At 40.6% G+C, this 26754-nt stretch overlaps 1 protein-coding gene across 1 annotated transcript in view; it reads left to right on the plus strand.

Moving 5' to 3' along the window:
• Nucleotides 1–26754, plus strand: part of sgcd (sarcoglycan, delta (dystrophin-associated glycoprotein)) — a 259177-nt gene that overhangs the window by 224308 nt on the left and 8115 nt on the right. Inside the window, exons 6-7 of the mRNA XM_041801184.1 lie at nt 2092–2164; nt 18433–18556. Coding sequence (XP_041657118.1) covers nt 2092–2164; nt 18433–18556 — 197 coding nt within the window. The remainder of the gene's footprint in view (nt 1–2091; nt 2165–18432; nt 18557–26754) is intronic.

Below are 26754 nucleotides of genomic sequence, written 5' to 3' on the forward strand. Positions count from 1 at the left end.
ACTGGCACCTTTGTTTTGGGGCTCGCGGGCTGAAAAGGTTGAGAACCCCTGAGCTAATGTACTCCGCCTTTCACCAGCTGTCATTAGAGACTGGCTCCAGCTCCGACAAATAGGATGAGCAGCATAGACAATGTATGGGGACCAGCCAAACTGGGGGCCAGCAAAATCCTGGTCCATTGTAAAGTTAAGCCATGGTATTTTAGATTTAACCTGAATAGTAACCACTCTGATCAAAGAATTTTGTTTTGCTAAAAACAGAATTTAGATGCGTAAAAACTGCTAAAAATGGGTTAATAATGGCAAAAAATGGGAGAGGGACCCAACTGTAGTCAAGATGGCCGACATGGGCGTCACTATACATCCACTCCATGCCAGAAGTCCCAAGCGGAAGTTTCTTCTTCGTGTTGGACTCAGCTGCCAGTGTTTGTCAGTCTTTTTGCACCTAAGCCTAACCCTTGATGCTGGATCTCAAATATATCACCTTCCCCACTGCCCTACCCTGAACCTAACCACTCAGGTTTTAATGCGGTATGGATTGGATGTATGTTGGCCATCTTATCTGCAGCAAGGTACTTTTGAAAATGATGGAAAAGGTGGTGAAATTATATTTTAAAAGAATCAAAAATAGGTTAGAAATGCCAAAGAAATAGATAAAAGTGGCTAAAAAACAATCAAAATGCCAAAAATGGGTTTAAGTAGCAAAATGGGAATATTAAGTGGTAAAAGGGGATTTGAAAGTGGCTGAAATGTTAAATTGGCAAAAATAGGTGGCCATTTGGTGAAATGGGATACAAATTGATATAAACTGGCAAAAAAAAAGGGTTTGTGGAGGCAGAAATAGTCAGAAACTGGCTAAAATTGGCATTTTAAATTGTGAAATGTGTTTTAAAAAAATTGGTAAAAGGGGTTGATAGTGGCAATAATGTGTCAACAATAGGCGGATAGCGGCAAGATTTGGTTTAGAAGTGGCAAAAAGGCAGAAAAAAGTGATGGAAAGGGTTTAAAATAGACAAAAAAAATGGGTTTTAAGTTGCAAACATGTTAAAATTGGCAAAATTGGTGTGGAAAAGTGTTAAAAAAAGTTTTCGTTTTTTTTTAAGGCATCTGGAGACCCCTTCTCAGTGTCTCGCGACCCCAAATGGGGTCCTGATCCCAACATTGAGAACCTCTGGCTTAATGGATGTGTCTCTCCTCATCCTCCTCTCCGGTGGGGCTAACTCCCCACATGACGTCATGGGAGGAAAATCTGAGAACGGCTTGTTTCAGCACACATTTTCTGAAAGGTGGAGGGGATTTCGGACAGGACAGGGGCACACATTTTTGTTAGAGAAGACCAAAAAAGTTATTTTTGCCTAATGTGTCCTCTTTAAATAAAATCGTCTGAAATCCCCCTCTTGCTCCCTGCCTCCCGCTCTGTTTTCTTTGTATCAGTAGAGCACATAGTTTTATTTTCAATAAGACCCTTTGATAGAAGTCTCTCAAAGTGGCCGCCCTGATAAAACATGCTGTGAAAATGAAGGCCTCCTATGGCTTAAAAGCAGTTTTCAAAGCCAGAGAAAGTTAGTAAAAAAATGTACCTTTATGCAAGCTGTTTCTGGAGGTAACAGGATGTTTACCCGTCCTCGAACTGTTGGTTGAATAACATGCTTTTATCAAACCTTACGTTATCTTATTCCAGCACTTTGCATTCTTATTGTTAACCCTTTTTTGCATGTCATCTCGCCGCCTTCACGAGGTCATGAATAAAAACACAGGATTGCAGTTCAGTCTGCTGAAGAGGAGCAGACTGTCTGGGTCAGTGAGTGGAGCGTGTGCTTTTTTAAAGTTCATGTTTTCCTTCTGCAAAGCTTTATATACAACTTTTTTTCTTTATGATCAAAGAAAAAGAATTTTTTCTTTAAAAAAAAAAAAAGGCAGAGTGAGTTCATGTTATCAGTGGGTCGAGGAGAGCTGGCGATCCGCTACAAACACTGACTACTGGTGTATAGATCGACACAGTCTGCAGAGATTATGCCCATTGATCGGACGGATGGGGTCGGTGGTTTCAATTGACGGGGGCCGACTGTCTGATGTTGTGCTCTGTGATTTCAGGGGCCGAAGGAGCCGTGTTCAGCAAATCACTGGAGACGCCACACGTCAGGGCCGAGCCTTTCAAAGAGCTGAGGTGAGTCAATTCACACTCATGAAACACAATACTCTTCTGTGCAGCTATTGACCTCTGGTGGTCATGTGACTCCCATGACGTTCCTATTACTCCTACTGAATAACTGGTGTTAGACTTAAACTACGGGGGAGCAGGACATGCAGGAATGGAGCTACGCTGGACAACAGCCTTTGATATCTGATATTTCAAGCTTTCCTGAACAAAATGTGCACTACACAGTCATGTGCAATATGATGGCTGTCAGTCCTTCTGATGAATGTCTGTGGTCTGTTTCTGTTTTCTTTCATGTCTTTTGGAAAATTAGCAGGAGATACCCTTTGAAAATGTGTTTATTACAGTTAGCCAGAGAATATATGGATGATGTTTTTTATTTAACACTGGTATCCACATGGTAACAGGTCCCTTTTGGTGTCCAGATATTGTGTTGTCAGATGCATAAAGGTCAGCGGTTACTCAGAGAAAACCGAAAATAAAGCTCCAAACAATCTGGAGGTTTGAAATGTGTGAGTTCAAAGACAAGTCCTGATAAAGCCAAATAGTCAACTGCGTCAGTGGTACTACTGCATCGATAGGGGACAAGTTCTGTCTCAAGTTAACCCTGTATTTGGTTTGTCTGTGGCTTCAGTGTGAGATTTAGATTAATCAAAACTTGCTGCAATGAATTGGAATCAGGTTGCAAGAGAACTTAACTGTACAAAGGTACATACACTGTATTGCCAAAGTATTCATTCACCCATCCAAATAACTGAAATCAGGTGTTCCAATCACTTCCATGGCCACAGGTGTATAAAATCAAGCACCTAGGCATGCAGACTGTTTCTACAAACATTTGTGAAAGAATGGCTCGCTCTCAGGAGCTCAGTGAATTCCAGCGTGGTACTGTGATAGGATGCCACCTGTGCAACAAGTCCAGTGGTGAAATTTCCTGGCTCCTAAATATTCCACAGTCAACTGTCAGTGGTATTATAACAAAGTGGAAGCGATTGGGTACGACAGCAACTCAGCCACAAAGTGGTAGGCCACGTAAAATGATGGAGAGGGGTCAGCGGATGCTGAGGCATACAGTGCACAGGGGTCGCCAACCTTCTGCAAAGTCAAAGGCTACAGATCTCCAAATATCATGTGGCCTTCAGATTAGCTCAAGAACAGTGGTAGAGAGCTTCATGGAATGGGTTTCCATGGCCGAGCAGCTGCATCCAAGCCATACATCACCAAGTGCAATGCAAAGCGTGGGATGCAGTGGTGTAAAGCTCACCGCCACTGGACTCTAGAGCAAAGGAGACACCTTCTCTAGGGTGACCAATCGCGCTTCTCCATCTGGCAATCTGATGGACGAGTCTGGGTTTGGTGGTTGCCAGGAGAACGGTACTTGTCTGACCGCATTGTGCCAAGTGTAGAGTTTGGTGGAGGGGGGATTATGGTGTGGGCTTGTTTTTCAGGAGCTGGGCTTGGCCCCTTAGTTCCAGTCAAAGGAACTCTGAATGCTTCAGCATACCAAGAGATTGTGGACAATTCCATGCTCCCAACTTTGTGGGAACAGTTTGGGGATGGCCCCTTCCTGTTCCAACATGACTGTGCACCAGTGCACAAAGCAAGGTCCATAAAGACATGGATGAGAGAGTTTGGAGTGGATCAACTTGACTGGCCTGCACAGAGTCCTGACCTCAACCTGATAGAACACCTTTGAGATGAATTAGAGCAGAGACTGAGAGCCAGGCCTTCTAGTCCAACATCAGTGTGTGACCTCACAAATGCGCTTCTGAAAGAATGGTCAACAATTCCCATAAACACACAGGTGTTTCTTACGTGCATGAGCAGGTCTTCGTGGATAGTTAAGTTAATTTTTGCAGGTTTTTAGACTAAAGCAGTCCTTTGACTCTCATTGGCTAAAATAAACCATGTTGAATTGAAGTCACTTTTTCCCTACGCTAAAGCGTATCCGCCTGCTTTTATACAGGAGGTACAAGATTTTTGCTGGGCTATCCCTCTGAGGTGTGCAGGTGTCATAAGTTATCAGCTCCATGACTGAGACTATTCATATTCAGCTGTGACGGGCTGCGTGTGGCTGCATCCTGCCTTGTTTTACTCCGCTGTGGCCCGTGCATCTGGTGTGTTTATGTGTGTGTGTGGACAGCCGGGGATGTCTCCTTGGTGTAAATGTCTTGTTTATCATCTTTCACTTGCCTGTGCTGTCAGATGTGATGACAGTCAATCAGAGCAGAGGGAGGCAGAGTTAGAGACCCGTGGCACCGCAGCAGAGAGAGAGAGAGAGAGAGTGACGTTTATAACAGGATAAATGAGGAAAAAAGGATGCCGGGAGTGTGCAAGTGCTAAGACGGTGACATCAGGATACTTTTTATGAAGTTGAATAGAGGTGTTAGAAAATTGAAGTCAGAATTACAAGTAATCATTCCTATAAATGGATTCAAACTGTTAAAAAAACAAAATCTAAGACACATTTTCTTGTAAATTCTCACCAGCAGCCAGTCTGAGAACAGCAAACTGTCTGCTGGTAGTTTTCTTCTGTGCTTCCTCTCTGACTTCTTTGGTGCACGCATTCAGCAGGGCAATTTTTGCTCCAATACTGATCCGACACCTGGTGTTAGAGAAAATTGGGCATATTTTACCCTATTTCCTCTCAATCAGATATACCACAGATGTCTGAAATCAAGCACCTAGCTGTGCAGTCTCCCTTTGCAAACATCTGTGATCCTAAACGGGTCGTTCTGAAGAGCTCAGTGACCGAGCGTGGTTCTGTGATGGATGCCACCTTTGCAGTAAGACGGTTAGTGAAATGTCATCCCTGCTGGATATTCAACAGTCAACTGAGTGATATTATTAGACAGTGGAAGAGTTTAGGAGCAACAGCAACTCAGCCACATCATAGACAGAGTGGGATCAACAGCTGTGGACTGCAGCATACTAAGACTTTTCTGGACAATGCTCTGCCTCCAACAGTTTGGGGAAGGCCCTTTTCTATTCCAGCATGACTGTGCCCCAGTGCACAAAGTAAGGACTAAAAAGACATGGTTTTATGACTTCAGTTCAGGTTAATTGCGTGAAAATGTTTAATCAGATTAATCATGATGATAGATCGATCCACATTAACGCATCAATTTTGACAGCCCTAGTTTATTTTTTGTCCTTTTAGTCCCAAATTCTAGTGACATTGATCATCTATGCATCCATGCATCCGTGTCCATGCATCACGCTTATTCAGATTGGCTAGAAAAGGAGCAATTTAGTGGCTTTGTGGGCAGGTTGCTGCATGGACACAGCATGTGTAATTTGAGGGTTAATCTTTGCAGCAATGCTGCATGCAAATAAGAACAGCTCCAGTTTTAAACCTGCTCTGGATTCAGTTGAAGCAGAGGCTGGATCTCCGTGTTCTTTATAAAAATAGTTTATTTTCATAATGACTTCTCACTGAAACATACCGTCCACAGCCTTTGATCTAAATTGAAAGAGAAGCAGAGAGGAAAGGAGGTAGAGTGGCTGTGAAGTGAAAATAACTAAACGTAGAAAAAGATGACAAAAGTACAAAGTGTGATGATTAAAGACGAAGAGACAGTGAGGACAAAAGCAAGTAAAAGGGACCTGAGAAGACGGAGGAAAGGGCACTTGAAACATAGAAGGAGAGAGGGAAAATTGAAGAAAACTAAGTGAAAGAAAAACACATTTTATTAGAGGAAATACAAGAGGAAAGAAAGTCAAGGAGGAGGAAGATAATACAAAGACAAAAACAGAGCTTGATGTGACAGGGAAGTAATGCTGCAGAGACAGGCGTGACAAGACTTAGAGGTCGAAATGACGGACTTTGATGACAAATATCTAATAACAGTATTATAGTGTGCACCCACATGATCTGTGATTCATCAGTCACCGCTGCTTCCCTTTGAAAATCATCATTTTGTGTAATAAAACAGTGAAAAAAAAGTCCCATCTCTGGTGCACGGATCATTTCTGAGCAACGCTTCAAAACCCCTCATCACGCGATGGTCCGTATAATTTGACAGTCACAGTCCACAGCGATGTGATCTTTTCTTTCCTCTCCCCCTGGTTTTTGCATCTTTTGTGACAAGCCGCCAATTGAGAATGAAATATGGCACAAACTATCCAATTATGCCGGGAAAGGGGAGCGAGCTCGCCGGAGCATGGCTAAAATCTAATCTTACTCTAATCTCTCCCAACCCCTTGGCAGGTAGCAATCAAGGATTCCGATCCTATTTGGGGATATCATATTAACCCCAAACACAAACACTCCCATAGACACAGACATGAGCATCCCACCCAGAGGTGTCAGCGGTTTATGGAAACCGTAACTGTGGCATCCATCTGCGTAGTAATGCCTTGTCAACAGGATGTGTCCTTGCATCAGACGGATGCCTTTGTGGAAGTGCGATGGCAGCGTGGGTGAATTTGATAGTGCTCCTTGATTTATGTCCTGACCATTTCAGAGCGCAGATAAGAGAAATAAAAATATGAAGCAATAAGAGAGAAAGTGAATGCTAGATGGAGAAAAAGTCATGGAAAGAGCAGAGAGAGGGATTGTGGGGTTTATTTCTTTCTAAAGGTGAAAAGAGTCGTGATAAAGCTCTTTTTCTGAGCTGAAGAGAACAAACTTTTAACACTGTGCCATTAGCTCATTTGACTTAAGCTCACATACGCTACTATATACTGATCTAAAACGCATGAACCCATATTTTATCCACAAGAGAGCACGACAAATCAGATGTTGAAACTGCAACATTTTTACATTTCATTAAAATTTTCGCTCATTTTGAATTTGATGGCGGCAAGACATCTATAAAAGTAGGGACAGGGCCACATTTGCCTTTATGTAGCATCCCCTTTGGCATCCCCCAAAAACTCACTCTTAGTACCCTCGGGACCGAAATGGAACCCTGCAGAAAAAGTGTAAGATTATTATTTTTTTTTTTTTTTCAAAGCTTCAATCTTTTCATTTATCATCAGCCCTAACCATAACTATGAAGTCTTTTTTCGTTTGTTTGTTTTTCATATTCTGCCTATTTTCTCATAATGGCACCTCTATTATAACGAGAAAATCACATGATACAAAATATTTTCCAAATATGTATTGCAGAGTGAAATGTTTGGGTGAAGTTAATAGAGACTTGTATATGTCCATAAACTTTATCAATATTGATTTTGTTACGTTATTATTTTTAAACAGAAAAAGTTTAAACTGTATATAAAAAAAATCACACTAAGTCTCTTTGGACCCAAATGGGTCCCTGGAAAAAGTCCATCAATGTCAGTCTGTAAACATCTGGGAATTTTGTAGACCAATTGCTGGAGTTTGGGGGGAGGAATGTTGTCCCTTTCTTGTCTGATGTAGGATTCTAGCAGCTCAACAGTCCTGGGTCTCCTTTGCTGTTTTTTTTATTTTTTTATCTTTTTCTGATGCTCCAAATGTTTTGTGGAAGATCTGGACTGCAGGCAGACCAGGTCAGCAGACAGACTCTTCTCCTGGCAAAGCTTCCATCTGAACTGTTTGGGCTGGGTTAGAAAGTGACAGGACAAATCAGCGATGAGGGGCAGTACTTTCAGACACGGTGGAGTCGTGACGTAAGCGAGCAGCAACAAGAGGCTGGTGCAGTTATGGCGTAAGAGCTACTGCTGCTAAAGCACCAGTTTTACCAGAACTTGGTGACATTTCTTCATTAAAGAAAGAACAAAGAACAGCAGTGAGTTGTTTTCTTATCAAAAACGACAAAGGCCGTGTACTGACATGTCTACAGTCGCCATGGTCCGCGTTATTCCTCGGTAGCTGCGCACGCGCACCACGGTCACAGCTACGTCACGTGTTTTGTTGCTCTGATTAGCTCGTAAAGATGTGACAGACAGAACGTCCATCCAATCACCCTCCCAGTTTTTTTCAAATCCTCTGCCCTTTCCCAAACACTTAGTACGTGTGAGGTTAGATGAGAGCATATGTTGCTCTAAAACCTCTCTCTACTTCAGCACTGATAGTTCCTTTCCAGATGTTAGAGCTGCCCATGCCATAGGCACTAATGCAGCCCCATACCATCAGAGATGCAGGCTTTAAAAATCTGAAAAATAAACTGGAGTGTCCCTCTCCTCTATAGTCCACAGCATAGGTTCTGGACCAAGGGTCTGAACCCACCTTGCAGTGGCTGCAGATTTAAGGGCGGATGTGAGGATCTGTACGCTCTGAGGTGGTCAAATTAGGCTCAGTCATACAACCTTAGATCATAAAAATGCATTTATGATAAGTTCCTACAAAGGTGTTTGTTTGTAAAAACATGTTTGTTTTGGGCTATTAAGAATTTTGACGATAGATCATATGGGACCTGGGAGCCTCAGCTCTTGTTTCGTACGAGTAGGGCGGCTTCGTGGATAAGGTTTGCAGTCATTGGTCCACAGTGCACAGTATTCCTGGTTTCAAAATCAGGAATTTCAAACTTTGATTTAACTGACTACAGAACAGTTTTCCATTTTGCTTCAGTCTGTTTTGGATGAGCTTTGGCCCAGAAGAAGACAGCAGCATTTCTGGATCGTGTTCACATATGGCTTCTTCTCTCCAGCTTTAACTGTCATTTGTGGATGGCACAGCCAACTGTGTTGATAGACAATGATTTCTGGACGTGTTCCTGAGCCCATGCAGTGATTTCCAATGCAGAACCATGCCTGTTTTCAATGCAATGCCACCTGAGGGCCCACAGATCTCGGGCATCAAATATTAACTGTCAGGATTGTCCCAGATTCTCTGAATCTTTTGTGGACTGTAGATGGCAGGATATTCAAAGTCTGAGTATTCATAAATTGAGGAACATTTTTCTGTAATTCTTTCACAATTTCTAGATGCAGTCTTTGGCAGTGTAGTAAACCTTTGCCCATCTTTACTTCTGAGAGACTCTGGCTGTCTAAAATGCTCCTTTTATACCCCTTCATTACACTGACCTGTTGCAAACTCACCTAATCCATTGAAAAAATGCTCCTCTGGCTTTTTTACTTGCTTTTCCAGCCTTGTGTTGCCCCGTCACTACTTTTTTGAGATATGTTTCTGCCACCAAACTCAAACGGAGCTATTTGAAATGTCTCAGTTTCAATTCACATTCAATTTGAATGAATTTTGGGTGAAATTTTCTTATCATTGCATTCTATTTCTATCTACAGTTCAGTTTTTTAGTCCAGAAACAAACAGCACCTTGCAGGATCAGATTCTTCAGCACCTCCCCTCCACAGCAGTGAGCAGCAGAGCAGATTTTTAATCATTAGAGAAGAAGTCCTATCGCTGTGAACCAGCCCAACAACTGAGGTCTGAACTCAGACATTCAGTCAACGTTGCCTTGAGCTCCATCCTCTCCTTTCCATCTCCCCTTTGTTTCAACTTTTACTGTCTCCAACCTCCTCTTGTCTATTGCTCTATTTCCTCTCATCTTCCCTCTTTATCCTCACCCTGCCCTCACTTTGCATCCCATACCGTTCCTCCTCTTCTCTCTGTTACCTTGAGCTACCTTTATTCTTGTCCCAGCTGCAACCCTGCTATTCACAAACCAACCTCTGATCTTCTTCTTTCATCTTATAGCTTTGTTTTTTCTCTTTTTTTCCTCTTTGTGTGTTGTCTGTTAATTTTTGTATTGGCTCTCTAAATTATTCCAGTCTCTCTGTCTTTAATCCTAAAGAACTCCAACAAAACTGATGATGAAAGGTGATGGTTGATGCAGCATTTTCACCCCAGAGGAGAAAGACGTTGTTGGGATCAACAGGTTAGGCTTATGTCACTTCAGTTTTGTTGTTCATATGTCGACGGAAATTGTTGGGCATCCAGGTTTTTATGCAGGCTGTGAGAACGAAATGAGACCAGGTGGAATGTTTGGTTTTATTTGGAGACAGAGCTGAGTGTCATCAGCGTAATAGTGATATGAGAGGCTGTGGAGAACAGAATGGGGCTTAGGACGGATCCTTGAGGTACCGCACGGGTTAAATTATCAATGAAGAAAGTGTGAGTGCCAATCTTTACAGAGAAAGTTCTGTTGGCTGTGTCACTAACACTAACCCAGTGCTGGAGACGTTTGATTAAAATACTGTATGAAAAGTAGAGCCGAGGTCTAATAGGATTAGTATAGCACAATAGCTGGAATTTACTGCAAGAAGCAGGTGATTGTGAATTTTGAGGAGTGAAGACTGCGCTGCGCTGTGGGCTTTCCTGGAGAAGCAGAAGGTTCTGTAGAATGAGAAACTGCAGGATAGATATTATTATATACTTAAAAAGTTTAATAAGGTTGGGTCTGGAGTATCTCAGAGACACACTCAGTAGGCCAAGCCTTAACCAGGGGTCAGCGCTATTTTTTATCAGCATAAAATATGATGAAAATGTTTATGAGACTGTTGTTCCATAGTGAAAGCGAGGCAACTATAAACAAAAAAGACAGTATAACAGCGTTATTTAACCCTGCTCCACCAAAGAGCCCAATTATTGGAAAATGCCTTTGCAAGGGCCACAAAGTGGTAACAAGTGGCAAAAACTGATAAAAGTGGCAATAAAAATTAGTACAACGTAGCAAATACTGGTCAAACATTGGCAAAATAGTGGCAACAAGGGGCGAAGTAGGAATAAAATGGCAAAAAGTGGGTGAAAAGTGGAAAAACCGGGGGGAAAAGTGGCAAAATAGGGCAGTAAGTGGCAAAAAGGGGTGAGACGTTACCAAAAAATGAGTTACAGGTGGCAAAAAAATGGCCATACAAAGGCAAAAACATGGTAAAAAATGAGTGTAGGAGTGAATAAAATGGGCAAAAATGTGGGAAAAATGCAGCAGGGGTTGTAGCCGATTCCATGGTCTGTCCAGGGACCATGGTCTCAGGCATGGAACAGTGGTTACTGCCGCTAGGGGCGCTAGAGACACTGGTCGCGACCAGCTCCTCAGTGGTCATGACCAGTGTCTCTCTGGCACAGACCAGTGGTCACTACCACTAGAGGCGCTAGAGACACTGGTCACGACCAGGAGCACACTGGGCATGACCAACTTCTTACTGGTACAAACCAACAGACCAGCTGCTTCCTGCCACAAAGAGCACAAAAATTACTGGTCCTGCAGCTCCTCAGTGATCTGTCCTGTGGTCCTTGTGGTCTGGATCTTCTATGATTTGTACTATTTCTGCAGGGCCATGTAGTCAGGACCAGCTCCTCAGTGGTCGCGACCAGTGTCTCTCTGGCACGGACCAGAGGTCACTACCACTAGAGGTGCTAGAGACACTGGTCGTGTGGCAAGGTGGTCATGAACAGCTTCTTACTGGTGCAAACCAACAGACCAGCTGCTCCCTGCCACAAAGGGCACTAAAATTCCTGGTCCTGACCACCTCCTCAGTGATCTGTTGTTTGGACCAGTTGAGTGATCTGTGGAGTGTTTGTTTGTTTATTTTTATTTTTGGTACAACTTTTCCCTTTTCTCACTGTCAGATGAATAAATTTGAGAATCATTTGTCTATCCAATGTTATTGATCACCATTATTAATAGAAATCATAATAACAGTGATTAAATCATCATTATCAGTCGTAGTTGTATGAGTAGTATTAAAATTGCAAATAAGGGCAATGAAAATGTAGACAAAAAATAAAGGTTGAAAATTAAAGCCAACTGTCTGAATGTGGGGATTCAAACTGATTAATGTGACATGCAAATGGGTAATTTCTGAGGTCAAAGTTTCCCTTTTTAAATGTTTTCTTGGGGAATAATATTTCAAATTAAGACATCAAAGAGCCACATGTTGAGTATCACCGCAGCATTAATACAAAATAATGGTTGAGTTTCCATTTCTCTACCTGTCCTCTGTCACAGCACAGCTGCCTCCTCTCTGCCATCACCTTCCTCCTCATCTTCAGCTTGCAGTGATGTCAGTAATTGAGAGGATGCTCTGCTCCCCAGCACGCTGTTTGGGTCATGTTCCCAGCCGGTCACAAAGCCCCGAGAAGCAATCAGCTGCACTCATACCTGCAGAGATTGCCATTTAACCTATGATTTGCTGCTTGGCTCGATGGCAGCACATTTCGGCTCGCAGTAACTTTTATAACTGTGACACCAAACTGCTCTGACCGCTGTGTTCACACAGAACAAGAAAGGAGATCATCTGAAGGAGTCACATGTGAAAGAGAAAAGGAGAGTCAGCACAGTTTACGATTTCCGTCATGTCAAAGAACCTCCCATCATTTCAGCTGTTGTCTGAAGGCGTGTGATAGGAGGAGGAGGCAAGAAAAAGTTATTAACCTTTGATTCAAGACGCAGATATGACACGGCGCCAAGAGAAAGGGGGAGGGATGATAAGAACATGGAAGAGAGGAAAAACAAGAAAGAAAGAGAACAAGATGTAGTTTTATTGATTGTGGCAGCCATAAAAGAGGAAGCTGACAAAAAGGGAAATAAAGACAAAACAAAACCAGATGATGGAACAAGAACTGCATGGCTGAATAAATACATACCAACAACAGCTTCTCAGGAAAGCTTTTCTTTCAAATAGCTTCCAATGAGAGTTACTTATATAAAGAGTCACTAAAGGTTGTCTTGTGCCCAGATTTGGGTCGACTTGACCACAAAGTCTGGTTCCATTTAGTCAGTGTGAAGGCAAGCTTACTGTACACCACACCCAAGTCCGCTTCAGCAAGTGGTCTCAGGCATGATTCACGTGGACTTACAGGGGATGTGAATGCAACTGCGTCGAGTCCAACAAGTACAGCAGTAAATTAAATTCTCCTTTCTCCTCAAAAAGGGTTTTTATCTGCAGTTCATCCTGCAAGCAGCAGCCGATACAACTGATACAACTCTGCAAAGGTCTTGGCCTGCTGGAGAAACCTCCAACCTACTTGAGTTGTCACTCATGGCTAAAACAATGAGATAAACTTGCTAATCAGTCTGTGTGTATGTTGGCGTCCCATAGACTGTCTGATGGAGTCAGTGGGCATGTCTTAAACCGCTCAGACCTGTCAGTGTTGATGCACTGATGTTCTAAAGGCATTTGTTTTTAATTCCACCATAACTTCAGCTGCAACTCTTGGGTGTAATCACTCTCTAAATGTGAATTTTTATGTAATATGAGATGATTTTAGAAGAAAAACAAACAGCAGAATGAAAAATACAAAAAAGATCATTTTCAATGCACAGGCACACTGAAGAGAAAATGAATAAGAAAATAACCCAGGAGAGAAATATTTCATTGCTTGCCTCCTTGTGGAGCGACCTGGGAGAAGCAGAATGGATGAGGTTCTTTGGAAAAACAACAAGAAGAGCAGATCTTTACTCTGCCTCTGCATCCTCCATGAGGATTTCTTTTCACAGGACAGATCTGATTATATTGTGCATGAGTGCTGTGATTTTTTAAACAAGGAAAAAACAAATGTGTTTCTTGTTTTCCAGTCAGATTCCTGGTCAAATCTCAGATCTTTGGGAGTTTGACTGCTGGGTGGATATGACACAGTTATACATGCTAGGTTCCTGTCTTTTCACTCATTCTTTAACACGTTTTTATGAATAAAATCACCAAATTTGGTCAGAAAATATTTTATTCAACCAAAAACTTTTCTGGTTCCTATTCCGGTGTTCTGCTCATATCTGGGTTCATTTACAGTGCAGTGATTTATCTGCTAACCTGCTTTGCAATAACTGAACTTAATATTCAGAAGTTTACACTCCTATTTTTGGCCAGATATGTCCTGCTGCTGAATTAGAGTTTCATTCCTGCATACGGAGGTAATACATTTCCTACCTTTGCAGAACAAATCTCTACTGGCAGATTTTTATGCATCTTAATCTGCAGGTGATGATTATTTCTGACTTTGTCATTTTGTGATGTTTTTTTTAAATCTCAAACCTGGGAGGAAAACTGACTATCTTTGAGTATAATTAAGCCTCAGGGGACACTAAATATTTGAGGATTCCCCGTGTAACCTGCAGATGTTTGAATATGGATAACTAAAAACTGATATTGAGGCCAAGACTTTATCTTCTGGCTGCAAGTTTACTGTCCACATCACAACTTCATCTCCTTGTCCTCTGTTTAGACAGTTTTCTGGCATCAAACCGAAGTTTATCTTCTAGCCTTTTCTTATCTGTTATGACTGAATCCTGTCTTTTTTTCTTAGACTTATATCTAACCAACCAAAGGATGCTTCCTCTGGACTGAGGAATGTACTTCTGAGTCACAGAGCTTTCTATTGGCTGTCAAACTTTAGTCAGAAAGCTTCTGTTTTATGGCCGTTCATCATCAATGCTGATGAAGGCTCTTTTCTAAGATTAAAAGACGTTACAGGACAGTTATTAAGTGTTCTTCTTTTTCTAATGTAAGGTCCTGAATTCAACCTCTACTCCAGTGATACTCAACGTGTGGCTCTTTTGTGATGATTTGTGGTCTTTAACGTCTTAATTTGAATCATTGTTCCCCCAGAAAACCTTAAAAAGGAAAATTTTACCTAAAAAATTATCCATTGCAAGTAACATTAATCACTTTATTTCCCACATTTGCATGGTCGGCTTTAACTGTCAAGCTTATTTTTCAACCTCTATTTTTTGTCTGCATATTTCCATTGCCCTTACTGGCAAATTTTTTGCTTCTTTAATTCCATTTTTAGTGCTTGTAGCCCATTTTTGACACTTTTATGCAGCTCTTTGCCCCTTTTGTTGCCTTTTTGTCACTTTCACCTATTTAAGCTTCCTTTTACAATGATTCTCTCATGCTTTTTGCCCTTCTTTCCCACCTTTTCTTATGAGTTTTGCACATTTCAGTCACTTTCCACTCATTTTTCTCCACATTTTTGCCAACAGTTTGTCTCTTTGGTTGAGTAGTGGTTGAGTTACACTGGTCTAAAGACTAATCTAAAAACATCTGCCAAAATGAGCACTGGGCGCAGCCGTGATGGACCAGAGCCAGATCCAGTGTCAGTACGGGGTTAGACTTCATCTGTCTTGTAAAGCTTCTATAGTGTTTTTCTAGTCATCTTACTACTCAAAGCATTTTTGGGGCTTTTTTTACACCACAGGTCACACCTACCCATTCAGACCCTTCCACTCCATTCACTCCTCATTCACACACCAATGGCAGAGGCTGCAGGAGATTCTGCCCTCGGTTTTAGCTAATCCCCGTCAATCACATCCATAACCATTTACTCTCCACGGACGCAGCAGTGGGAGCAAACTGGGGTTAAGTGTCTTGCACACATTGACATTTATTTAAATAAAATAAATGAATAAATCGACACATGACTGCAGGAGCTGGGAATCGAACAACTGACATCCATCTCTACCTACTGATCCACTGTCGCCCTGTCCCAGCATTTATGAGCTCTTAAATCTTTCTCTAAAGCCTCTCTGGGACCCAGTTTTTCTCTCTTTTGTGAAACACAGATTTAAAGTCTTGTCACTTCATGAAATGTTCTCTTATCTGTTTTTATTCTCAGCTCTGTCAATGAGACAAAAGCAGAGAATCAGAGGGAAACAGCCCCGACAGAGCCGCTGATGCTCTGATATGTTTGTTGCACCTCTTCAGACTATCTGATCATCATCACCTCCACACAATGTTTAAAATAGATGTGCACTGACTGGTGAGATGATGTGTGTTGAATGAATCCCAACATCACACTCTGCTGTTACTATGTGTGAAAGCTTAACCCTCCGGTGAGTCGGGGTAATGCTGAGGAGATTAAAGTTTTAATTTGGAGACGTGCTCCCTCTCCTCATCAGCACACTATGCTTTTTGTCTCTGTCATGTTCAGCAGATCTCAGCTGTCATTTCCTCCCTCCTGTGCTGTTTATTACAAGAGGAAACATCCTTTAACTGGCTAATGGATTCTGATTAATATTAAGGAGTGTTAGAGCCAGGCACCAGGGAACAAGACGAGAGGACGATTATTCTCATTCAGGAATCAAACATGAAGAAGAAGTCAAAATAGAGCAAATGTTGATGACATTAAAATATTAAAAATGTGGCTCTTAGTGTGGCTGCCTCAATCATGCTGCAACCAAAGTGTGATACAAACAAACTACAGTTCTTATATTGTGAGTTAGCAGAAAGACAGGCTATTTTTGATTGTTGTTTCACTACTAAACACTACTCGACATGTACTAAAGCAGTGTTACTCAACCCCGCTCAAGCAAAGAGCCAAACTGTTGAAAAGTACCTTTGCAAAAGCCACACTCTGAGTGGGGAAAAGTGCCAAAAAAGAGCTTTAAGTAGCAATAACAGTAAGTTACAGGAGGCAAAAATGGTCAAGAAGCAACAAAAATGGGTGAAAAGAGGCAAAAATGGGAAGGAAAACATGGAAATGGTTCAGGAAGTAGCAAAAGTGGGTGAAAAGTGACTAAATAAAAAATGCGTTACAGGTGGAAAAAAATGTACCAAAAGTGGCAAAAAAAGAGTGAAAAGTAACTAAAATGGGCAAAAAGCAGTCAAGAGTGGAAAAACTGGGCAAAAAATAGGAAACAAGTGGCATTAGGAAGCAAAAGGTAGCTTAAATGGGTGAAAAGTGATGAAAAACGACAAAAATGGGATGAATGGCAAAAATAGCGGCTAAAATGGACAAAAACAAGGAAGAAAGTGTTATTGAATGACAAAAGGCAGCTTAAATGTGTGGACATGGGGAGAAAAGTGCCCATAAAAGTGGCAAAAAATGGGTAAAAAGATGCAAAAAAAGTGTCAAAAATTGGCAAAAAAATGTGGAATTTAATGGCAAAAGGTAGATTAAATGGGCAAAAATGGGATAAAAGTGGCAAAAGTGTAGAGAAAAGTGGTAGTTAATGGCAAAAGGTATTTTAAATGGGAAAAAAAATAGGAAAAAAGTGCTACTTGAATGCAATAGGTAGCTTTATGGGGCAAAAATGGAAAAAAATGTGGTATTTGACAGCAAAAGGTAGCTCAACTGGCAAAAATGGAATAAAAGTGGCAAAAATGGGCAAAAGAGTATGAAAGAAAATGGTATTTAATGGCAAAATGTAGTTTAAATGGGCAAAAATGGGTTAAAAGTGGCAAAAATTGGAAAAAAGTGGTAGTTAATGGCAAAAGGTAGTTTGAATGGGCAAAAAAATAGGAATGAGGGGTAGTTAATGGCAAAAAAGTAGCTTAAATGAGCAAAAAATTAGGAAAAAACTGTTATTTAATGGCAACAGGTAGCTCAAATGGGCAAAAATGGAATAAAAGTGGCAAAAATGGGCAAAAGAGTATAGAAAGAAAGTGGTTTTTAATGGCAAAAGGTAGCTTAAATGGGCAAAAATGGTATTAAAGTGGCAAAAACTGGCAAAGGAGAATGGAAAAAAGCTGTAGTTAATGGCAAAAGCTAGCACACTGCTCTAGAGTGAGCAAAGTTATTGCTAAGCCACCCACGTCCATGTTTTCTGTCCACGTTTGAAACACTGGAGCTTGTGGCACTAAATATAGAAAATGTAACACAATCTTCAAGATGGGCATGTGAGACATATGCAGACATACCTCAAGATATGTAAGAGTGAGGATTTCATGAGCGACGCGTGCTGTATCCGTACATTTATAAAGGAGGGTTTGTTAGCGCTCCTCCAGAATCAAAAGCCCACACGCCTCCAGCTGTATATAGAATAAGTGTGTGATATCAGTGTAAGCCTTCCCTGAGGAGAAAAGAATCACGTCTTTTATCCACAGCCGTCACGGTGACAGGACGTCCACAGAGACTTCTCTGCAGGTCTGAATCTTCTGAAGCATTCTGACACCATAGCTGCTTCCTGTAAAAATCCAAGTCGAGAAGAAGAGTGGGCTCATGTTTGTTCCTCATACATGAATCTATAAGCAGCCACAGCACGATAGCCATTTATTTTATAGGCATCCATGGAGGTGGTCATTTTAGTGTTTGTGAGGAGAAATGACAGGATACATTTCCATGAATACATAACCGTTCACTAAAGCATCTTCCAGTTTTACACAATAATAAAGGGACGTTTAATTTCCCCAACAGTGATCCTACAAATCTGCTTTTTTTAAAAGCAGAGGCTCATTTTACCTGAAGAGTGTTTCTATTGTCATGAAAGGATGAAAATCTGTCCCACAAAGTGTTAAATTGACAGTGAAAATATCAAACAAGCAGGGTTAGTCATATCAGAGAGTAGAGATTATTCTAGTTTCTTTACTCGAGGCTTAACCAAAGGTTAGCTTGACTAAGCTCAAATCATTTCTGTTTTCAGAACTCAAACTCATTTCTTCTCTTGTTCCCTGATAATTGTTTCTGACTAGTCCAAACATTTACCAGATCCATCTTTGTGTCTGTGTCTTCCCAGGCTGGAGTCTCCCACTCGCTCTCTGCTGATGGAGGCTCCCAAAGGCATCCAGATCCTGGCCGAGGCCGGAGACATCCAGGCCATCTGCAGGAACGAGCTGAGACTGGAGTCCAAAGACGGAGAGGTCAGGAAAGCAACAGCATGAAGCTTTACTCACTACTCTCTCCGAAATGTTTTTGATCTCGAGGTTTGACAAAACACTCTGATTAACAGCAATGCTTCTCATTTTTGATTGGACGGTTGTAGTGACAGACTGACTATCAGGAATGTGAACAAATGCTAAAGGGAGGCTCAGATAGGAGCCATTGGACCAATCAGAATGTGCCATTTATTGTTTAAAACAAAAGTGAAAAATACGAACATACTTATTTTCTCATAGATTAAAAAATATTGGTGTTATTGATGAAGCTAAGCCATTTCAGCTTGGCCTAACTTGTTTAAGTAAAAATATTGGTAACTTTATATTTAGTTAACCTTATTTACCCAGTAACTCTATAGGAATAAGTGCTAATTATCTCAAATAAGGTGGAAAATTAAATAACTCAGAAATATGGTATATTGAGAGGTATTTACCTGGTAATAATGTTTTAATTATCAAGTAAATCTTCATAATATTGGAGCAATCATCTGGTAATTAGGTGGTATGTTACATTAACCCAGTGTTACTCAACCAAAGAGACAATTTGTTGAAAAACACCTTTGCAAGAGCCACAAAAAGTGGCAAAAAAAAAAGCTTGAAGCAACAATAACAATAAGTTAAAGGAGGCAAAAAAGGTCAAAAAGCAACAAAAATGGGTGAAAAGGGGCAAAAATGGGGAGGGAAATTTGAAGAAGGGGTCAGAAAGAAGCCAAAATGGGTGAGTAGTGACAAAAAAAAGTGAGGTGTCAAAAAATGGTCAAAAGTGGCAAAACGTGGCAAAAAAAAAAAAAAAAAAAGGAATGACAAGTGACTAAAATGGGCAAAAAGCAGTCAAGATTGGCAAAAACAGGCAAAAAATAGGAAACAAGTGGTATGTAGTGGCAAAAGATAACTTAAATGGACCAAAAGTGGTCCAAAAAAAAAAGGTGAGAAGGGGCAAAAATTGTATAAAATTGCCAAAAAAAAAGTGGCAAAAATGGGCAAAAAAGAGGAAACAAGTGGTATTCAGTAACTAAAGGTATCTTATATGGGCCAAAAGTGGCAAAAAATGGTGAAAAAGGGCAAAAATTGTATAAAATTGCCTAAAAGAAATGGCTAAACTGGGCACAAACGAGGAAGACAGTTGTATTTAATGACAAAAGGTAGCTTAAATGTGTGAAAATGGGGAGAAAAAAAGTTAAAAAAAGGGCAAATATGGGGTAAAAGTGGCAGAAAAAAAATGGTGATGATTTCCAAAAGAAAAGTATCAAAAATGGGCTAAAAAGTAGGGAAAACAGTGGTATTTAATGGAAAAAGGAAGCTTTAATGGATGAAAAGTGGCAAAAAACTGTGAAAAAGGGCAAAAAAGTGTCCCTTTAGTAAGGTTTTCTGGGGGAATAATATTTAAAATGAAGAACTAAAAGAGCCACACATTGAGTATCAGTGCGCTAACCCTCACTGCTTACCGTCCAACTCTAACCCGAAACATTCCTTGACAATTATTCAGGAAGGACTCCGTTTTATTTAGTACGCCTAAATACAGAAAAAAACTGGGAATTATCAAGCAACTTCCATAGAAAACTATTATCTTATTTCTAAGAAAATACTTGTTAAAATATCTCATCATGATTGGAGAACGGCCACAATATAGGAAGGCTAAGGGGTTGAGGGTTAGGGTTCAAGGGTCAGGGTAGAATACCACCTTATATGCAGGGTTAGCTTTCCAAGAAGAGTTGAGGCTGTTGTAGCTCGAAAGGTTCTGTGCTCCTTTAAAAGCTTTTTTCTTTTTCAGTTTATAGTTGAGCGGTGTTCACTTTGAACAATACAGCCAGTCTGTTGCATGTGCCAGGGCCTTGATATGACCACTCCTTCACTGGATGATAATGATGTTCTGCATCCTTTAAAATGATTTTAAATATCATATAATTTCAATATAAACTGCAATGGCACCCATAAAGTATGATAAAGTCTTCCATGCCGCCCTGTTTTCCTCCACAGTGCATGTCCTGACAAGCATTTCAGCCCACTCCTCCTTCTCCTGTGTCAACAGTCTCCCACAGTGAGGTGCATGTTTGAAAGGCAGTTGTCTGAAATCATCATGACCTGAGTGTCATCATATTTGCAGAGTGGTGGATAATAAAGACATTGCTGTTACGTCCAACATGTTTCTGCACAAAGATGAAACCTTCTGCTCTCTCTCCTCTGTACTAGCAAGTTGGGAAATTAACTTTTCTGTCCTCTGGCCATCCTGGCTGCTGCGGCAACATCTCGATTCAATATCTCTGCTGTCCAAACTTATTTTTAGCCAAAAAAAAAATCCAAACAATAGTGATCTCCCTCGGCCAACATGGAGCAGCATTTAGCTAATTGGCTGGTGGCGGTTTTCCACATGCTGGCTGTCCACCAGAATCTCACAGAACAACAAAATAGAGAACAGAAGCTGATTGTTTTCCTCTCTTTCCCCTCCTAGCCTGTCTTCAGTCACTGATGCACTCCTTTGAATCTTTCACAAGTTTCCTTCCTGTGTCCTCTTTCTGTCTTTAACTCTGCCGTCTGTTTTCCTTTGCGTGCTCATCCACTGAAATGCTGCTTCTCCCCTTCTTTCATTCTGTCCTCCCTGCTCCTAGATTCCTCCAACCATCGTCTAATTCGTTACACACATCATTCCTCACATTCATCACACTCGGCTGCGCTGATAAAAGGATTTCCCACCTTATGTTGCAGCAGTCGTGTCATGTCAGATCTGTTAAAATCAGCGAGGGAGGATTAGGGAGAAGACAGTGTTTAAAAGTTTCCCACAAAAACACTTTCATACATTAAGACAGGCTGCTGATACGAGCTGGACCGGGCCGTTCCTGGAAGGTGCCCTTGGATTCATTTAAGTCCAATTAAAAGTGTCCACAGCAGCAGCCCGAGGACACGCCCACATCACCATATCCTCGCCGTTTTCACGGCTGTGTGGTCCAAAACGAGGCTGTTGAACTCTGGATGGTCAATTCATATAATTAGAAGCACGTTTTTTTGCTCCATTAGTGCTGCAAATGTCCATTTGTCAGACCTCTGTCCCACTCCCTCCCTCTCTCGTCAGGGCTCCCTTGGCACGCACACGCCAATTTCAGAGTGCTTTTGGTCATTAGAGACCCACAAACCACACAGGATGATGCAGAAATAGACACACACGCTATGTTGGATCCTGAGGGCCCTCAGAGTCACATCACTGACACTCGATTACACTCACACGACTACCATGCTCCTCAGCGCTGCTCTAAGTACAGCAGCTACTGCAGCTATCAGTGTAGCATCGGTTTAACACATAGAAGACAGAGCATTTTATTAAATTTTATTTTAACCTTTATTTAACCAGGAGAAAACCTCACTGAGATTAAAAATCTCTTTTTCAAGAGTGTCCTGGCCAAGACAGCAGCAGTGAACAGAGTTTCAGACATACTGTAAAACACCAAATAATAGCCTGGGCGTTTATTTGTCTCAATCACTGAGCAGACCAGGTGTTTATCTTTATCTTTATTTACACCAGTATGAATATCACCTTTACATTTTTAAGACAAGATTACAGTACCATAGTTATACTTTTGTCTTCTTCTGTCAACTCAACACTCTCTAAACACTTTAAATCCTGGTAAGGAACTAAACAAACACAAAGTTGACGACAGACAGTTTAAAGTTAATGTCCTACTTTATATTTTTTGGCTGCACCGGGGCATGGAGCTGCTATCTCACTTGAGAAAAACGAGCAAGGGACGGGGGTGCCCCAGCCAATGAGGAGGCTAGTACTCGCAGCCAATCAGGCTCAGGTCAGAGGGAGCGTTCCTATTGGCTGCTGTAGCTTCCGTATCGCAGCTCAGTGAGAAGTTGATTCAATGGCGGCATTACGGCGGTGTTTGTTCCTGTGTAGAGTTCGTTCATGATGAGATGAAGTGTTTTCTTGCCTGTGATTCGGCCGTTGATTTCGGTGGAAAAGCAGAGCAACATCGCTCCACGAGCGCTTTGCCACCGTGAGTATTCAATTCAGCGGACATTCTCACCCGCGAGGAGGCACGTAAAGAGAGGGGCGGAGCTACGGAGCTCAAACAGGGAGAAGAACAGGAAGGGAGGGGGAGTTGTGAGTTGATTCTAAACGGTTCTCCTCTCATCTCAGTCACATATCGGAGCTGTAAATAAATTACACCCGGCATTTATTTGGAACAGGCGTTTATTTGTCAAAATGTACTGCCACACCCGGTGGTTAATCTGTGTTTTACAGTACACAAAAACAGTCATACAACATAATACCAGATATGTAGTCCATATGCACAAAAAAAAAGAATTTAAGCAGCAGCTATTTACCAGAATCAGCCAGAATTTTATTCTATTCTCTTTCCAGAATGTGATGAACCTCTTTCAATTTCAACCTAACTGTAGAGCTACAAGTCTAAAAGAGAGCATGTTATTTTCATTAATACAGCTCTCCAAAGGCTAAATGATGATTTGTAGGGCTTTTGCCCACCGTCTGTTTTCGTCCAAAATCGCCATACAGTCAGGAAGAAAAACAGATTCATGTTCAGCCGATCATGTTTGCAGACTGACTCTTAAACTTCTCCATGTTAGTACTTTTCAGTGTTTTTCTGCAGGTACGCGCTGCAGCTTCCTTCATCTCTTTATCCGTCTTTTGCATAAAAACTTCACCTTCAACCCTGTTTTGCATGCTGTGTATTTCAACCATGTAGCATCAAAGATTAAGGCCAACATTTTTAACCACAGCAACATACAACTGACCTAAAGAGACAAACTCATGCTCCACAATTGGCGTTTTTAGTAGTGCTGGCAATTGATTAAAATAATTAATCAAGTTTCTGATTTTAAACGTTCTTATTATCAAGTGTTTATTTTCATTATTTTAACTTTATGTACAGCCTTTTGGAAATGCTTTTTACTAAAAAAAAAATTTGTATTATTATTATTATTATTATATTTCAATTAACATTTAAAATACTACCATTTACTGCATTTTTGAGTGAGATAAATTAGTTCAAGTATGGTGTTTAAATGAAGAATCATTAAGCAAACTAGAGTTTTTAGACTTATTTGTGGTTTGTAAATCAGAGCCTCTTAATTCACTGAGCAATAATATTTATAAACTGCAAACGAGCCCAGCAGACAAACACATCAGGTACTACCTGCCCATTCCTCCTGAATTCCTGACCGTAAACACCTGCTTGCTGTGGTGTGTGTCGTCCCTCCCTCCGACCTGAACCCGCAATGTGCAGATCCAATTGCTAACATTAGCAACATTAGCTTTCATGGCTTGATCCCTTATTGCTGTTAGCATCTTTGCTAACATTAGCAGCATTAGCTTTCATGGCTTGATCCAGTGTTAACATTAGCAGAGATGCGTTTTGCCTGGAGGTGGTTCTTCAGACTCGTTGTGCTTGGGTGTAAAGACAGTTCATCACCACAGTTTGTAAACACAGCTGTTGTTTCCTCCAGACTTCCATCAGGCAGCTTTTTAAATCTAAATTTGCCGTGAAGCAGACGTGGGCCTGTCTCCTCACTCATCACTGCTGGCTGCGTTTGACCCACCTTTAACCTTTTCACCCCCGGGATGTAAACATTAGTGCAGGAGGACTACGGGAGGAAGTTGTCATATGATTAAACTTCATTATTTTTTTTATCGCGTTAAGTTTCCAGATTAATCACGAGTGTTAATGCGTTACTATCAACAAGTCTAGTTTTTAGTATTTGACACAGCGCCGTGGCACACAGGCTTGTGAATTAAAAAAGCAGAGATCCACACAGCAAGAAGCTCCTGTTCAAGCTTTTATCAACAGCTAATAAATTCTTCTTTATAACTGCAAAAGCACAGCTGAAATCCATCATTATCTTATTTGGTGCCAAATTATAGAAATATAGCAAATTTAAATAAACAGTATAAACATCCTCAGAGGAGCACAGGCATGTGTAGGATATACAGCAGCTGCATTTATGTCATGTTTATACCCCCAAAGAATACTTAAAATGATTTTTTTAAATCCATATATCCATGACAGAGGTTCGATACATACCTGTGAAGAAACCAGAAAACAGAAGAAATATGAACAAGGTATATACATGAAGATGGTTGTGTAGTTCCATGGCTGTACACATTCTATGCATGCATACATACGAGTTTGCATAACATGTACACACAGATAAATGCATTTCATAATAAAACTCCAAACCAGGACTCAAGCTGAAAAGCTGTATGGTACTATCTGTATGATGCACCTTTTAAAGCAGGGTGTCAAACTTAAGGCCCGGGGGCCTAATCCGGCCTGAGGTGCAGTTATACCCGGCCCACCAGTATGAGGTCTGCAGATTTCCTCCTGTATAAAAATGTAAATTTTACCTTGTTGGTTTGAAATATCGTTTTTTAAAAAAGGAAAGAGAAAAATGATTACTAGTTAAAAAGCCAAGAAGGTGGGAATATAAAATAATTTTTTGTTTTCATGTCAAATTTTCAATTTTGCATCTCAAAATTAGAACTTAAACTTATGATCGTGGCTTTTAATTTTATATTTTGACCTTTTAGAATGACATTTAAAAATTTAAAGGTGCAGTGTGTAGAATTTGGCTGCATTTCGCCAAACAGAAACAGTGTGAATGGAATATAATGTTCATATATTTATGTGAAGTATGTTAAAATAAGTGCAAAATCATCCCCTTTAAACTTTCGTTTTCTTTTTACAAAATTAGAAAAAAGCTTTTTAAATTTACATTACCACGGGTCGCCCTCACGAAGGCTGACATAATGAACCACCATGTTGTCTATGGCAACGTTTTGGGGACAGAAAGAGCGAAACGCCGTTTTTAAATACGAACCTGCCCGCCGGTCCTGAAAGTTACCTGGAGAGCAGGTGGAGAAGAAGACTGACCTACAATCTATAAAAATAATGGTTACAAAAATGAATGAATAAACCCTCACCTCGTCACAGGCTCTCGTCGCTTAGTGATGTGATGTTTTGGTAACAGATCGGCTCATTCTAAAATCTGAACGCTAGATGTCGCTAAAATGCCAAATTCTACACAATGCACCTTTAAGTGACCTTTTCAACTCATGATTTGGAATTTTATCCCACATTTTGGCCTTTTCAACTCCTAACCTAGACTTTTAATCCCATATTTTGCCCTTTAAAAGCTCAGTTAAAAATTTAAAACCCATGATTTGAATTTTATCTCATATTTTTACCTTTTAAACTCATGATTTAAAATTGTATCTCAAACTTTTACCTAGAAAACTTGTGATTTCTATTTATTATTTTTGCCTTTTCAAAACTTAATTTTAAATTTTATTTTCATGTTTTGACCTTTTTAACTAATACGTTTGTCTTTTTATCTCAGATTGTAAGACTTTAAATGTATAATTTTGACTTTTTTATTGTCAAAATCATCTGTCACCAGTTCTTTTTTATCCATATTTCATTAGTGGTGAAAATGATGTTGACAGTTTCTGGTGAAATGTTGACCCTGGCAGGCCCTCAGGTTGGACCTAAATTCAGAATCCGGCCCCTGCTGTGATTGAATTTGACACCCCTGTTTAAAGCTAGCCATAAAAACATTAGCATTAGTAACGTCTGCAGATAATCAGTACATAGTGTAAGTTTGGAGTGAGAATGGTTGGCTAAACTGTGATTATGTGATGGATTCTGAAGACTGCCAGGAAGCATCCGACTAAAAATCACTGCTGGCATTGATTCTTTGCAGACAATGTTGGAGGACGGCTTGGAAAGTCATTACAATGCAACAATTCTGGCAGAAACCATTACCATCTGTATTTCAGTAAAACAATGGAGAATATATAGAACTGGAGAAAAACCAAGAAAAATCCTGGAGAATTTAAGGTATTTAAAAGTTTTTAGATGAAGGATTTGGAGTTGTGTGATGTTTCAGAAGGGTAAAATTATCCACATTGGTCCCTATTTTGATGGCACATGGCGTGCTGTCTAAAGCACATGGCATGCAATGATTTGGGTTTTCTCTTTTTGTTGTGCTTTAATCAAAATTTTGTTCAAACTGATGGTATGTTTTGAAAAAATTTGTAAAACTGAGCATTAAGGGCTTTTTTTAACCCATCTTTCGTCCTCCACTTGCACATCAAACCACGCCCAACACCCACATGAAGATCCTCCAGCCACACTCACGCTCACAGGTTGTGTCAGGGTTTTACACCA

This window comes from Cheilinus undulatus, linkage group 12 (genome assembly GCF_018320785.1).
Source record: "Cheilinus undulatus linkage group 12, ASM1832078v1, whole genome shotgun sequence".
NCBI classification, from domain to species: domain Eukaryota; kingdom Metazoa; phylum Chordata; class Actinopteri; order Labriformes; family Labridae; genus Cheilinus; species Cheilinus undulatus.